The sequence below is a fragment of the Camarhynchus parvulus genome, chromosome 1A (assembly GCF_901933205.1).
Source record: "Camarhynchus parvulus chromosome 1A, STF_HiC, whole genome shotgun sequence".
In the NCBI taxonomy this organism is placed as follows: domain Eukaryota; kingdom Metazoa; phylum Chordata; class Aves; order Passeriformes; family Thraupidae; genus Camarhynchus; species Camarhynchus parvulus.
Window position 1 is genome coordinate 59864945 of NC_044586.1, and position 16978 is coordinate 59881922.

The window sequence follows — 16978 nt, forward strand, 5'->3', positions numbered from 1 at the left end:
TTCTACTGAAGCAATGGGTTAAGGAATGGCACCTATTGCCAGGACATGGCTTTGAATAGTTAGAAAACTCAGCAAGACATTTGTAATTCCCCTCTGTTTTTGCAAAATGGTCTGATAGGAGAATAATACTTTACAGTATTTATAACCTATCAACAGACACCACATTACTTAAAAGTTCCTTTTGAAAGATGTTTCTTTTTATTCATATAGTAAGTGACTTGGATTTGCAATGGATTTTTCCCCTTTTATATTACTTAAGGAAGGAACATTCCTCATAAACAATCATACTGTATATTACAGTGCTGAAACTCGAGAGCCTTAGAGAGTGCAGTAATGGAAAATGTGATTGCACCATGGTGAGGAAATGCTTTTGTCAATACGTGTTCTTAGCCTGGACTAGTTTCTTGCTAAAGAAACCTTTCACATTTCTCCCACTTTTGCCTTTTATCTCTTCAATAGCACAGAGGACCTACTGCATGCTGACTTCTTCCTGAACTTTATACAAGTTCTTGCTTTTATGCCTATTTCCTTAGATCAATAAGAAGTTCTGAGTGCTGCAAACCTTCAGGTTGCAATCAGTAAAGTGTGAAGCAAAGATTCGTTAATTTTCTGTAGCTGTTCTGATCTGACAGAAATCTGTGGGGCTGAGGATGAAGTCTCAGCTGTACTGAGTCTGCTCTTATTCATATGAATAAATGATGGTCACTGTCCTGCCTCCACACAAATTCTCCAGCTTCACTGTAGCCAGAGTGCCCGATAAAAACACAAACTGTTCCCTCCCTTTATCTGGGGAGGGAATCTCATGCTGACTGAGGATCCTCCCAGAGCTCCTGTTCACATAACTCACCTCTTTCCTCCTGTCATTGTCTTTCTGTAGCAGCCATTTAATAGAAGCCTGAGGAGATTTAGGTGTGCATTCCAGAAAGGTGGTGTTGTTTTTTACTCCATACTGCACTATTTCTGCTGCGTTTCTGTATGCTAGAAAGAAAGAAAAAAAAAAAAGAAAGCAAGAAAAAGAAAACAGGTCAGGATACTGTGAATGGTGATTTGATTAAGAAAACACATAACTCTTTGCAATATAGATTAAATGAAGTATGCCTGATTCTGATAGTGGCCAAAAAATTAATTTTTTTTAGGAAAAAATTTCAAATAAATTAAACGGAATGTGAAGAAGCACATTCAGTTTCAAATATCAATTTTCAGAGTGACATGGTCTGTTCTGAGAAATTAGGACACCTATAGGCTGATAAACTTTGCTGATGGGATAACTGAGCTCAGGGATATTTTTCTGTGAAATTATCTCATTCTCTACTACTCCAAAAGAGAATGAAGCATTTAATGTATTTCTTCACACTTCACCATTTATGAGTTGGGAGAATAAGGTTGTATGACCAAAATAAAGCATCATGCCCTAAAGAAGGCTCCATCTACTCCAGCTGCATACAGCATCCCAGGGAGGAGAGAGGGGGCAGGCTGGGCTCCTGCTCCTCTGCTTCTCTTCCAACACATGGAAGGGACTTGGCTCTCAACCTGAAATGTGATGAATATGTAGACAGGCCAGCAACAGAGAGAAAGACAGATTTATAGCACTCCAGCAACACCTGGGCAAGTGCTGTGCATATATCATCACTTGGACTTCTTGTGTCCCTTTATAGTCTCCATAGATGAGTAATTGGCAGTCACCAGTAGGAACTTCTGGATGCTTATTGCTTTGGTCCTCAAAACAAAGCACCTCCAGATTTAAAAGCCTGTCTCATATATGAAATACAACTTTTTACTTTTGAGAAAGGAGCAATGGAAATTATTGAAATAATATGAGAACTGCAAATACCTAGAGGTCTGCATGTCTAAAATCAAATTCTGTTCTTGCACAGTCCTAAGACTGGCTTTTCTCAGACTCTATCTCCCATTCTTTTCAGTTTCTTTCATCAGCTGATATGTGAAATTGAAATCCATTCTTCTGAAGGAAGAAGACTTTGCCTGTTTTTGGTCCTTCAGCACATTTAGGAAGCTGTACCAAAACCAATTCTAACTTTTAGGAGAATAATGTGGAAATACTTTACATTCAAAATGCATTTCTGTAATGGCTATAAGGGCTAGCACAAACATGACAATATTCAACAGACATGAAACAAAAACATACAAGATTGTTTAGTTCTTCATGATTTATTTAAAAATAACAATGTGCCAAAAATATTAAGTTTATATGTGCTTAGAGGTCTTCCATGTTTAAAGACTTGGATTCAGCATTATGATTCTCTATGAGCATGGAAGATTCCTTGGCTTTGCTTGGCTCTCTGCTCTTTTGTCCTTTAAGTAGATTTCACTTTTTTCCCCAAACACAGTCATTTTGCTATAAATGGCTGTAAATTATATTTTGCAAGTGTCTAAATTGCTCTTTCTTTTCATCTTTTTTTTTTTTCCTGGGGAAACAACTGCCATCTACCTACCCTATATCCCACTGCTGCCACTGAAACTTCCTTTACAAAGATGCTAAAATACATAAACCTATAAATACATCGACATTGCAAAAGTGGCTGGAAAACAAGAAACTTGCTTCACAAGACTATCAAGGTTGAAACAATTATCCCCCCCTCAGGCTAGAATGCAGGCAGTTGACATTCTCACATTTTCCACATGGAAGGAGGAGACACCCACCCTTGGGACAGACAATGGGCGGGAGGTCTCAGCACATGCCTGCAGGGGAACTCAGCATGCCTGCAACTCAGCTCAAGTTGCTTCAACATGGATCTCTCAGAGTTCAGGTGTATTCTCCAACACTCTAACATCTCTTGGAATTACTTGCTCAAGCTCTTCAGCTTCATATAAATTACCTAATACTGACTCATTTAAGCAGAGGGTTCTACACCCAACTGACTGCAGTGGTCTTTTCTGATTCAGGAGATTCTTCCAACAACCAGTGGAGACTATTTCAGTAGAATTATTATTAACAGAACCTTTCACATGTCACTCTTAAAGCATTGTTCTTTGATTAGAAAAACATCAATAAAAACATCTACAATCAGCTCTATTACTTGGTCACCAGGTGGTACAGATGAGAACACACTTCAAAATTCAGGCTCATAATAGAGGTGAAAGGAGCACAATTCTCTGCATGCCCTTGGTCTGATGGCACACATTGCCACTGCCTAGCTCAGACATGCATGGGGTTCAAGAGGATTGAATTGCCTTTATATAGGTGTTTACTCCTATGACTTTGGGCATATTTGACTGGTGTCCATCAAAGTAGAGAAAGTGCTTGCTGGGAAGGCAAAATCTTGGCTCCCCTGGTCAGGCTGACTAAACAGTTGCACAGCTGGAAATAAGAGACTCCATAAAGAAATTTGGAATAGTTTTTTTTCCCCATATAAAGGGATAAGGGAATAATCATAAATCAAAAGACAGGCCAGCCTAGATCCTGCTGTTTGCTCAAAGGTGTGCTCCAAAACTCAGTATGGGATCAAACATTCAGAAAAATTCAGAGGTCCAAAGCTTAAATGAATGAAAAGGCATTAATAAAGACTGAGGGAAACAGGGGTAGAAAAGTCCTCTAATTAACTTCACCTTTTTGTAGTCAAGAGCTTCTCAATTCAAGTATGCTGAACTATGTATTGCACATCTCATCATTTTATCATATATGTTCAAGTTTCATGTACTTGCAAGGAAAGGTGCTAAAACCAAATCAAAACAAAACTCAGACTTGGAAAATAATTATGCTTTACCAGTAAACCATACTGATAATGTCAGCTACAATGAATCATATAAAGGAAAACCATGTGTTCTTTATATAGCACGAGGATCTCTAAATTACAGTACCTTTCAGGTTGAAACCTCGGCACTGAGTCAGAGGGTTTCCATGTCTCACGTCTTGTCTACGGCTCCTCCTGCAATATTTTGTAAAAACAAAATATTATTCCAAGATAGCTACACTGAAAATAACCACCTTTTTATTTGTGGATTTGCTGTGTTTTGTTTTTTTTACTAGATCAAGTGTTAGGGATAGTTCATGACCTACTGTGAGCATGCTTTACTCTTGGCAGGCTTGTTGGTGTGAAGATACTGTTTAGGTGAAGCAGCATCTGTTGAAGCTTATAAAACAGGTGCAGTTTTTGTAGGTACAGCAGTTGTGCAGTGGAGGTTTAGGGATGGAAGGATCAGAGGTGATAAATGAAAGAGACCTCTGTTCACTCACAGTACCCAGCATTCAAAGCCAGAACCTCCAGCTGAAACTCTTCATAAAGGCAAGCAGCTAACAATGAGATGCACAAGATTCATACTGCTCATATCTGGCACACCAGCACAAAATTATGATAAAGGGCATGTTCCCAACCTCAATTTCACCTGGTAAGTGAAGCTTACCAGAAGCTCCAAGCACTTTATTTTTGGTGCCTGTAGCCACCTTTGTAGCAGAGTGACTGAAGTATTCACCCAGAATGGTGGAGAGCTAAGATTCTATTCTGATTTCTACTTGAAGAGATGTGACTATTTCCAAAATATAATAAAACTCACCAAGTATCAGGATACTTCTAAATAGGGAATTTCTTATATAATCTGGATGACAGATGTAAAATCACGATTCTGTAGCAAACTTTCTGGGGAGCTTACTGGGAATACTGGCATTTCAGTCCTCCTCAGCTAGCAAGTCATAGCTCATAGAATTCAGTGCATGAAAAGTTGGTGCACAATTTTTTTTTTACTATTATTAAGATATATTATTTTCATTGCTAAATATTGTGTAAGGTAGGACAGTATTTATCAAGTTCAAGAAAAAAATATATTGGTTGTTGCAATGGGATATTAAATAACTGTATTCTGAGCCATGCGCTAAGGACTTGAGGATCAGAAACCATAAAAAGCCCCTGGAGCTCCAGTACTACAGAGGGAAGGGTGACACATCTATGGCCACATTATACCAGGTAGTGCACAAACACAGAGAGAGTGCTCATCATCCCCTGTCACCTGATCCCATGCATTGTTTGAAAGGGAACTATTTGAACAGCGATGTTTCAAAGGAGTAATTACTGAAATTCCAAGTAAAGTTTTTATGTTTACCACCAAAAAGATTTCATTTTATGCCTTGGGGTCTTAACCCTTGTGAACTATTTACATAGTTCAAGGGAGGTCATGAAGAATTTCTGAGTGAATGTCAGAGCTCTTGTGCTACCATGAGCTGCTCCAAACTGTCAGAGATGGCACATTGCTTGCATTAAGCAGTTCTGTGAATGAGAACTTAGCACTTAGATATTAATTAAAAAAAAAAAGTGGCAGTTAGAAAATAAAGGTAATATCCATAAGGTGGTTTGGGGTAAATTGATATTGCATGAGGAACTGCAGTAATTCACAGGAGACAGAAGTGTCAAAAGAAGCAAATAAGCAAATTCATACAGCAGAAACTACTGTCTAGACAATGGGATTTGGCTCTAGTTACTAATGTTTTCTCCTTCATAATTTGCCTTGTTAGATAAAGAGACAACTCATTTCCTTCACACATGAAAACCAGACTTTTTTCCATACAGTTAGAGGTGTTTATTTTGGTTTGACATAAAGGGCAAATTGCAAACAAAATATCAGCATGAAAGCAAGCCCCAGTGGAAATAACCCTAGGTGGGTGTATATAATGGGGATGGCAAACTGGAAACTGCACAGGCTGGGTGTACCTGACTGCTCCTTGTACCTTTTGGCTGCTGTGTAACTGTAGAAGTTAGGTGGGCTGAGACTTGGGGATTTTTCTTTTCTTTCTTCCCCCATATTCTGACCTTTGTTCCATGGAAGAAAACAATGAGTTTGCAGACTGGTGGCTGAATATTCTCAATGAAAGCAGTTAAGAACCCCATGTACTCTACCAATTGCTACGTGGCCAGTTTGGGCTTTACCTTGTAATCTCAGGTAAGGAATGAGTCAAGAAAAATTTGCAATAACAAAAACAATTGTCTAGGGGATGACATTATTATCAGCAGATCCAAACTTTGCCTGTTTCTGTCAATTGTCTCCCTCTAAGAAGGAACAGGAACAAAACCCAGTGACTGTAAGTGGTCCTCTGCACCTGCAGCTCAGGTACAGACACTGAGCACAGTCACAGCTTTAGGCTGAATATCAAGAAAAGTTCTTCATCCAGAAGGTGGCTGGGCACTAGAACAGGCTCCCCAGGGAAGTGGTCACAGCACAAGCCTTGAAAAAGTGTTTGGGTAATCCACTCAGGCACATGGTGTGATTCCTGGAGGGTCCTGTGCAGGGGCAGGGGGTGCACTCAATGGTCCTGATGGTCCTTTCCATCTCAGCATATTTCATCATTCTACGATTCTAGAACATGCTACCTAAACCTCTTCTGGCACAACTTGAGCCTGTTTCCTCTTGTCCTTTTGCTTGTCACCTGGGAGAAGAGTCCAACCCCTGCAGGCTACAACCTCCTTCCAGGTAGTTGTAGAGAGCATACATCTGAAAGATTTGTCCCCTCTGCAGTAACACTTCATTGTGTATTCTGTAGCTTTGTTTGTATAAGAAGTGAAATCTTATTAAGACAAGAGCTCACTACAGCCTTCTGCTATTAAACACTTCCCCTGGGAGGAGGAAAGAGACTCCTGTTTTGCATAAGATTATGAGATGGACTATTAGTTCTGTTGCAAATTAAACAAAAATTGCTTTCCCTGTCTGCTTTAATAAACCTCATGTCAAAAAGCCCAAATCCACAGGCATTACATGGAAATCACATTTGCCTAAAATTTTCCTGAAAATAATTCTTCTCACTTAGGAGCAAATGAGGAACAAAAAAATATAAATTAGTTTATTCCTCAGACAGCCTGAGAGATCTTTTGCTGTATTTAGGGCTATCATAATTACATCCATAGTAAGTAATTGAATTTAAATGAAGGGAACAAATGTCTCACTGATTTTGTGTGCATGAGACAGAAAGATTAATATTTATGATTAAGAATCATTTCTTTCCTTTTCTTTCTTTTTCCACCCATTACTTTAAATATGAAAAGCCAAGCTCTTTACCATACACTCCTGCAGCATACAGTCCTAGGTGATGAATAACTCCAAGCACAACAGCTATGGGGGTATTGTTTGTACATGCTCATGAAAGGAATGACATCCCACTTCTCCATCACATCAAAACCCTCAGAATGAAAGACATATTCCCTTGCAAACTTCACTGGGCTGCTGAACACTGCTCACCTTTTTCCAGTGGGATAAAACCTGGAGCAGGAGTTGCCATCCCAGGCGCAGTACGGATCTCGGGCTAGGCAGCAGTCAGCACAGGCGGTCCCGTAGATGTGGCAGCGATGCAAGGAAACCTGGGTGACCCCTTCATCTGAGCTCACATACAACTGTTGCTGCAGGAGGAAATGGGAGGATTTAGTTCAGATGTGGAGGAGTTTCACCCAAGACCTGGCTAACACACCCAAAAAACCTTTCAATTAATTTTGGAATTAACTCAAGGCCAAGAGCAGAGCCAAAATACATTAAAGTCAAGATCAACAGAAATCTCCCAGGTGAACAGGCCAATAGTATTTCCACCTTCCTGCTAGAAAACACCTAGAAACACAGGGGAATGTTAATGGTTTTTTGGACATTGAGTGTCATTGTTCTGTTCTGGGGCAGACAGGCTGACTTAATATTGCTCAGATTTGAGAACTTGGTTCTTATTCAGTGAGGATTATTGGCTCAAGCCTTTGAACTAAGTATTTTCTCTGCACACAGTCTCTTTAATAAATATTATGCAGAGTTCCTAGCTGGATCTTCCAGTGCCTACATTTCCAAGATGTAAAACCTAGAGATTATGTTGAGGCTTATGGCCAGATTCTGATAGCCTTATATACCTGGAAAAATAAGCCAAGAGAACTTTCACAATAAATCAGAGCTTTTGCAAGAGAAGTTCAAAGGGCATAGATCATTACCAAAACCCGCGCCAAAATGACTGTTTTACTCAAAAAGCAATTAATCATTCTAAAAAATATAAATTAATATTGAACAAAAACCCCTTGAAATTCCTTTGATCTTCCTGTCATAAAAATGAAAAAGCATACTGAATTCAACTTAGTGAATAATATTTACTTAGTAGTAGCTTTGTAAAATATTGAGCAACATCTTGCTTGCAAAATCATAGAATACACATTTTCAGCTTTTGTGTTAAGCATTTCAGCAGAAATCCTTTCAGCTGTTTTCACCATTCTTACTGCCATTCTTTATTACTGCTAAACAAACATGCGCAATAGCACCATGGATCCAACAGCCCCAACACTGCCTTTTTACGCCGATCAGACAGACTTTCAAGGAAAAATTTCTATTTGAGACTTTAGAGAAAAAAACAGGGAGGATGAATTTCCTCTCCAAATACTTTTTTTTTGATTCCTTAATTATGAATCAAAACAAGAAATCTAACACTTTCAGTTAATTAGAAATGATACATAATGAATAGAAATTGTTTTATCTTAGTGCAAGGGCATGTAAACAGCTCGTGCAAACGTCAGTCAAGTTTCTGTACTCAATATGGAAAACTTTCCTATATTTAGTGTGCTCCACAAGAACTGATATTCTAACATCTAAGTCAATTTGCTTCTCAATTAATAAGCACTAAGCAGGCATTCCACTTTGCCTTACCTTTTTAGATGAAATCTTCATTGATGTTATAGGAGAATTACTCTGAAAGACAGAGTTACAAATCATTGTCAAGAACTCTGTCCCAAAATTAACATTTAAAAGTCACTAAAACCTTAGTCATATCTAAGAAAACTATACATTTTTATATCCTCAAAAGAGAGCACTCACTCCTACTGCTATTTTCAGAACTAAACAAATGACATATAAACAATTAATGTCTCACAAAATATATCACTGAAACTCAACCACATTATTATTACATGCATCTAAAAGGTTTTTGTACACTTATAATTAACCTGCATCTGCACTATCTCAGAAATAGAAGAGCCATTACTTTAACTTTGTAATAGGAAATGTTTTTTCTTTAATGATGATGATAAGGAAAAATCATAAAATAGCTCATTAATATTTACCACATGATCCAGACAAGAATACAAAGTTCTTTTCTTACAAATTATTTACAGTGCATACAGTTTGGTTACCATGCAGCATGTAAATTCAGATTGTCAATGACCAGATTATTTTAAAATGGCATAAGCGTTCTTGAATGTTTCTTTCCCAGAGACAGTACTGTATACTACTGTGTGTCATCAGAGCAGTCTATTAATGTCTGTGTCCAAATCAAATATTAAAGAGCTGGAAAAGGAATTGTTACTTTCCTTGCCTTAAGTAATTATGTTCATCCAAACAAGTGATAAAATTGATGGTAATAAAAATGTTCAGCATTATTTTACGGCTCAGCATTTGCTCAGTCACAAAGGAAAGCTGTAACAGTGGGCTAGGATTAATTGCAGATGACCACAACACAGCAGGGAGGTCAGGACCAGAAAATCTGGCTGTGAGTCATGTGAATTGGCAAAGGTTTGGAGAAGTTTAAAGCTGCTTCATGAACTGTTTGGAGTCTGCAGGTCAAATGCAACGTTGGACCTCATGCCACATTTTCCTTTCCTTGTTTACTCTGGAAGAGGATCTCTGTGCACAGAGGCCCAGAAACGAGGTTTAGGCTGAGATTCCTCTCAGCCCACCTATCTTTGTGCTGTATTAATTTATGTTTCAGTAAATGGAATCTGCAATATCTTAATGAAGAGTGTGTTTTAATTAATATCACTCATATATATCTTTTTTAGCAGGAGATCTTCAACAAAAGCCTAGGAAGACTAGCTATGCCTTTATGAGTGTTCCTTTTCTTAAGGAAACCATTAATGCTGCCTCAATAAAGAAACTTAAATTTTCCTTTTTGTATTCTGTCAATGAAACAGAGAAAAGGCCATGACAAAATCCTTAACTAAGTTTATAGACACATAATACCACTTGCCCTGAGACTACTGTTTAATGAATAGCCCATCCAAATATTTGAGAAGGACTTTTTCAACACGAGGGTGAACATTTTCTTTAAGTTATTACAACTGTTACATGCCAGAGTGATTGACAGAGACTATTCCTTTATCTCCCTGTCATTTTTGTGTTTCTTTTCAGCTTATGTTCTTTTAAACTTGTAGCTTTCTTGGCTCCAGAGGCATGTGACTTTGAAGAACAGGAGTTAAGCAAAAACAACACTAATTTGACTTCATTTTGCAACTGAGAACTAGGACAATCTTCAGATAATCAAAGTACAGAAATCTGAAATTCCAACCATACACAGCAACAGCCTCTGTAGTGATGCCGATGATGGAAGTCTCCTTCTGGAAGCCATTAGAACATGACCTCCTAAAAAACTGATTATCAAAATCCTTCTAGCCAGTATATCAACATAAAAAATAGGCAACTGAAATATAGGAGAAGAAAAGGCCTTCAGCTAGCTCTAACCTTCATAACAGTCAACATTTTGTAATCTTTATGTGGTTATCAAACTGACAGCATGCACATTTACTTGATCTTTTACCAAATCACAGTTGCCCTTGCCAAAGTCTGTTAGAACAAAGTGTTTGTGTGAACATACACACTGGAAAAACAAAAGAAGGAGAAAGCCAAACCTGAAAAACCTCCATCTCTTCCAAAATGAGTTCTCCACTTGCAGAGAAGTTGGTGGGTAGAACAACAACTTTTTGTACCGTTCCTTGATCTGCAATAGGTGAGAACAAGTGAGACCATGTAACACAGAGAGGCAGAAATAAAAAAAAATATAATTTTTTTTCATTAATTATAAAAGGAAACCATCGAAGCAAGCACTATGACACAGAGAAAGGTAAGAAATGTTCAGTAATTTCTACAGTTTGGAGTCAGTAAGAATGATGAGATGATTTCTTATACAGGAATACTATCACAGTATTATTCTCATATATGAACATAAGCCATGATAAGGTTGAAAATATCACCATTACAGTCACCATTCTATACAAAGAGATAATCAAAATCAGTATATTCTGCTGCTGTATAGACACACAGAGGCAGACTTTATCCTAATGATCTTAAAGTAAAACACAATTTAAACAGGTAAAAGGGAGCTACTGCAGGATGTGATATATTCATATCTGATAATAAAATGCTAGGATAACTGATGCCATGAAAGGTAAACCTTCCAAAGAATATCTCTATCTAGACATAAACACACTAAGATTAAAGCTTTTTAAAATGAAATTAAACCAATAATCAAGTACATTATCTATTGGTAGGAGTTAATATTTTGCTCTGTAAAATAAAAAGAAAAAGCAAGGTGAAGATATTTTAGCTATTGTATCATGGTTTCCCTCTCAAAATACAGCTCCAAGCCTCACAAATCCACTCAGAACAAAGGAGTAAGCAGAAATATGTGGCAATGACAGTGTTTTTGCAGGGTAGATGTGATGAGTGAGAACAAAGGGGAATTTGTGATTAGTTTTCCAAATTTCTTTTATGGAAAGAATATGTGTGATGAAGGGGTCCATCTGTGAAGGCTCTTACAGGCTGAGACAGCCACTGAAGTATTTCTGATATGGCAGAAAAGGCAGACTGTGGAATAATCATAAGAATGGGCATTTTAACTTGGAAAAAGCACAAAGAATTCCTCTCACCTGAAAGACCTAGAAACTAGACTGAGTAGAATAAATCTATCTGCTCAATACTGAATCTGAGGAATGAGAACACATGGTACAGGTTCTGCTCAGCCTTCAAAAGTTTTAAGAGCAATGTAGAATTGTACAGTTTATAGAACATTAGCACAGCACAAAACAGGCAAGTATCTACATTTATTCGGAAATTTTAGTTTCCTCTTTGGCAAATTATAATGAAGACAATGTAAACTGAAAAAGTTCAATTTTATTTTTGCTTTAAGCTCAGTGACTAAATTCTATAGCTAGAGCTGCAGGGTAAGATGATTACTGTAAGTAATTTACATCTCCTTATTTCACTCAAGGAAGCCAGACACCACCACCACCACCACCACCACCACTACTACTACTACTACTACTACTTGTTGTTGTTGCTGCTATTATTATTACTACAAAAAAAGGTTTAAAGCCAGAATATTGATATTTAATAACTTGCCCACACACAGAGAACATTGCAGTATTTTGTCTTTAAAAAAAAAAGAAGGAAAAGAAAAACTGAAAGCTGACAAGACTTAAAAATCTGGAGCTATCAATGGTACATGCTCAGGGCATGTTAGGTATGAATTTTTCATGAGAATTTTCCACAGAGACATTTATTCTCATTACACAATGGCATGATAAAACAGTTCCTTCTGAAGAAACTTCACTGAAACCAAATCTTGTGATAGCACAGCTGTGGTCTAGCCTGGGTGCCAGTATTAGCTAAGCTATGAGAACCTGAGAGAGATTTACTAACTGCCAGGACCCACAGAAGTGTTAAACTGCTGCAGATGCCTCCCTCAGAGGAAAGGAGAAAGGCGTGTGTGTATTTCTTCTCCTACTTAAGGGAATAACCCACTCACACAGCTATATGGCTTCAGTCCAGTCTACCTCTGCTTCTTTGCATTCTTTTATCAATTCTCTCTCTCTAACTTATACTCTACCTGATAAAATAATCAGAAGTGCAGGAAGGAATGGCAGCTATTTGTGGTGTTTTTTTGAAGCTGCCTGCAAAGTGTCAAGTACCTGTGACCCTGACATACAGGGCACGAAGCATGTTGACAGTGACCTTACCTGCAAAGGAATGTAAGGCTGCTGAGCCACTGAAGAACCGGTTTATGTCAATGATCCATTAGCACATGCCACACATTTAAAATTCCTACATTGTCTTGAGTCCTTCAAACATTGCCCCAAACTGAAATCAGAACTTGAAGGGAGATTTTATCCTGGGCATGGGCACAGAAAATACCGATAATGCCTGACGCCAAGTCCCTGCATCCTAATAACCTCTCCTATTTGTAGAGCAGGCTCCTATCTGCCTTTTTGTCACACCCTAGAAGAACACACAGAGTGAAGGACTGTTTACCTTCCTATTCATTCCATTTGACTCGGGATTTTATCATTTGCTTTGACTCAGTATTGTACCCTGATGGACAAATCCTTGTAGAAGGTAATGTTCCATTGTTTTGAAGGAGACTTAACACAGCATTTAAAATAAATATTCAAGTAGGCAATAGAAAGCTATTAATTAAATAACATTTCTTAAAGCAACGGATTCTCTTAGTCTGTACATATATATCTCTCTCTATACACCTATATATAAACACTTCCAAAAATACACAGCTTATAGGCTATAGTTCTCCCATTGCTTCTAAAATAGTCTTGCTACTGTAGTCCAGCCTTTTCCTTAATAATTGAAAAGCAAATATTTGTCCCCAAACCTGAATTTTTATTTCTTTCTCAGCAGCACTCCAGTCTCCACTATAAACACAAACTTGTATCTGACAAATCCAGTCACTTACATGCGTTCACATAGAAAGCTTATGGTATATTTGAGTTTTGTCAAAAATCATGTTTGATTATTTCTGCTAATAGCAAAAAAGTGAGCTAAATTCCCTGAGTCAGAGGAAAGGATGAAGCACTGTGCACTGCAGGACATCTATGCAAAGCAGTGCCTGAGGTGTTTCTGAGTGTATTTCACAATAGATGATATTTTATGCTGTAAATCAGGCATAAGAGATCATCAAATAAGTGCAGGTGAAATTTTTTCAAGTTTGGTCATTGTATGAAATTAGAAGGTAATGCTCTAAAATTCATAAAATTGAACAACATGGTTTCCTTTGCCATTTACATGTTCCTTCCAGAAATCCAATTGAAAACAGTTCTCTATTGCTATGATTTTAGACAGTCATGAAAAAGCTACTATGTGTTCAGAATATCAATCTGCCGCTAGAAATGAAGAGCTGATTTTTGCTCACCACTTTCTTCACTGGGAGCTGTTTGCAGCCTTGCATCAGCTCAGCAGTCTGTGAGTCAAGGGGAGATGGACAAACAAAAGGGAATCTCCCTCAAGCTGACAGCAAGAGGACAAGAGTGACTTAAAATGCTTTTCCATTTAAACCTGCTTCACAAATGCAGGTGTCCCAGCTTGACATTAAAGACAATGGTACTGAGATCACATTCCCTCTGAGAGGACTGAGAAACTGGGAACGGCAAGGGAGGAAAGTGCAGGCTAAAAAAAAAAAGGTGTAGAATGTATTCAGAGTGGGAAATAAATGAAGAAGGAAGGCATTCCCATAAATGGAATGAAAGCATAAGAGGGAAATCATCATCATCATAATTATAATACTATTTATTGAAATGCAAGGTATGATTCTGGACTGGTATTAATCAGCTAAGCTTCATCAATACCAGTTAGACTGTGCCTGATTACATTAATTCCTGGTCTGTCTGACCATGGGCAATGGAAAAAGCAAAGCTTAATGAAAATACACGAAAAATACAGAGGTTTTTGGCTGAATCAGAAGGTCTGAGTATAAAACTCATTCTCTGAATTTGACTAGTTTGTATTTCCCCAGTTCTAAGTGAACACTGCAGCTGTCGGTAATGTGAGCCTCAAAGAGAGCTGGGACCCATTTACCCCTGGGCCACATCACAGGGACAAACTGAACTACAAATAAAACTCCCAAATTTTCCACATCATAAAAAAATGACTGCAATAGGCACCACCTACTACTCTGATATGAGTTTTGAGAGGCTTCCCTCAATAATCCCAACCCCTGATGTGTATGACACTGCTGGAGACCCTCTAAAAACTTTTTCTCCATGTTTTGCCTGTCAGCCTAATGGCAGCTAATTATTTCTGGTCTCTTATCTGAGTTGAACCTGATGTATACAAATAACCTTACAGAGAAAAAAGAAAGCAAAAAGTTCATAGAATGTTTGAAATCAGTCTGAGAAAACCTTGAGGCTCAGCAGAGCACCTGAGAGGGTGGCAGGTTAGCAGTCAGGGCTGACAGCCACGTTCCCATGCTGTGTCTGCTCTCACTCAGAGCTCCCACCACGGCCACTAACCTCTCTGTGCTCAGTTCACTCATCTGTCAAATGGGGGCAATTTTTTTCCAGCTCATAATATCTCTGTGAAACTTCATAAAATTCAAGCTGCATCAAAGAACTAAAGGACAGATACAAATGCTCACACTCAAGAGTGAAGTTTTTGGAGTTTAGCTCCAGTTCAGTCATTCTTTTGGGACACAGTGTGAGCTTGCTTGAATAAAACCTGAACAAGGGAAATGAATCAGGTAGAGGCATGCCCTCTTAACTTACATATCACCTTAAAAGTCTGTGAAAAAGCTTTGGATGAACAGGTCAACAAGAGGTTATGAATTACTCAGGCACTATGACCAAGAGGAAGAAGGAAATTGTGTCTGACGTCTGTTGTGCCACTGTTGTGTAACATCACCTCCCCAAGCTCACAGTTACAAAGCTGCAGCCAGGAAAACCATGGGAAGCAAGCTTGCTCTTTTGGCCAGATTATCTCTTGGTTAGAATCTGTAGATCATTTGGCTATGGCATTACTGGAGGCTACTGTTGTCAGCAAGTGTTAGTTTTCCAAAAAGACAGCCATCATACAACACCATGAAAATGAGTATTACAAACTTATGCTCTGGAAACACTTAATGCATCTAGACTTTGAAAACAAATGTTTCATCAGAGAAGAAAAGATAATGAGAAACATCAATCAGCCTCATGCCACATCAGATGCATGTGGCTGACATTAATCATCTCAACAGGCCACATTGAAGTCTGTAGTGTCTTTTTATGACAGTAACTTAGATCTCTTTCCAGAAAAACATATCATATCTTGATATCAAGAAGCTGAAAAAAATCTCATTGGTGTCCATAGCTGTTTAATGTACCCAAGTTTGACCCAGACATTTAAATATTTTTGTAACACCAGAAGCAATAAAAAAACCCCATGAATAATCTTTTGGTTGTGCAATCTGTGTGTACTTTGACCAAAGGCTTTCATGCTCAAGCAGTAGGTGGCATGCTTAATAAACGAATATTAATCTCACAAATATGTTCTCATGGTGTTTTACTGCTGTCTTAAAACTCAGATAGAAAACAATCTACCAAAGGATGAACACAAAATACTGAAAGCTCAGGTTCTTTAGATATAACTGCAATAAGTAAACAAATTACATTACAACTCTAGGGTGAATCAAAAAAACTCAGGACTGAGTCCTGCCCCATCACAGAAATGGAATAATTGAAACAGAACTCTAATCCCAAATTCTTGAATTGAATATGTTATTTGTCATTGAATAGGGAAAAAAATACCATAAAAATTACTCTAGTCAAATATGCAAATGAGTGATTATATTCTTTCCAAGTAAATTATCTCTTGGGTTTCTGTTTGGGAAGACAAGGTAGGTAGACAACACTCTTCTCTTGCAGCACTGCTCTCTACCAGTCCAGACTTGCTCCTTACTCCAAGTCAGCTCACGCCAGCCAGGGGTGAAGAGATCCCTTAGGGGAGACCAAACAAATCTAGCAAGCTTTGGGCAGTGCTTTGTGAGTCTTCGTGTTTAAAAGCAGAGGAAAAATGGGAGATTGTAATCGTTTGAAAAGCATGCAATGCCACATGAACAGTGTCTGCTCCTGGGATTTATTTTGTTTGCTGTGCAGGTAAGCAAGGGATAAAAAACAGTGCATTAACTCTGGGTATGGAGCAGCCCCTGTGAGCACAGCACTTCTGTCTGGGGGAGCAAAGGGAACATTACATTTAGTTCACACCAAGGTGAAAAAATTACAGAGCTGCCGATGCCCTCCTGTGCCATGGCTACATGATGAAAACCACTGGGGTTGTCGGAGCTCTGTACTTCTGTTATTCTTCACTTGCATTCAGGAACTGATTTATTACTAAGGCTATAGAGGAGGAAGAGAGGAAAAGCTAAACATTTTGTGTGCTTTGCATCTGGCAAGACATAAAACACTCTGATTTCAAGCATGAGACAGGTCACTGACAGTGACAGACATGGCTGGAAACATCTCAGTTCAGCAGCAGTAACTCATCATTTGAACCAAGT

The 16978-nt window shown here is 38.3% G+C and overlaps 1 protein-coding gene across 2 annotated transcripts in view; it reads right to left on the reverse strand.

Moving 5' to 3' along the window:
- SEMA3C (semaphorin 3C) overlaps positions 1-16978 on the reverse strand; it is a 117877-nt gene that overhangs the window by 5020 nt on the left and 95879 nt on the right. For both annotated transcript variants that reach the window (XM_030961134.1, XM_030961135.1), the window contains exons 13-17: positions 10575-10663; positions 8602-8643; positions 7177-7334; positions 3817-3884; positions 848-978 (exon numbers count right to left, since the gene is read on the reverse strand). In XM_030961134.1, coding sequence (XP_030816994.1) covers positions 848-978; positions 3817-3884; positions 7177-7334; positions 8602-8643; positions 10575-10663 — 488 coding nt within the window. The remainder of the gene's footprint in view (positions 1-847; positions 979-3816; positions 3885-7176; positions 7335-8601; positions 8644-10574; positions 10664-16978) is intronic.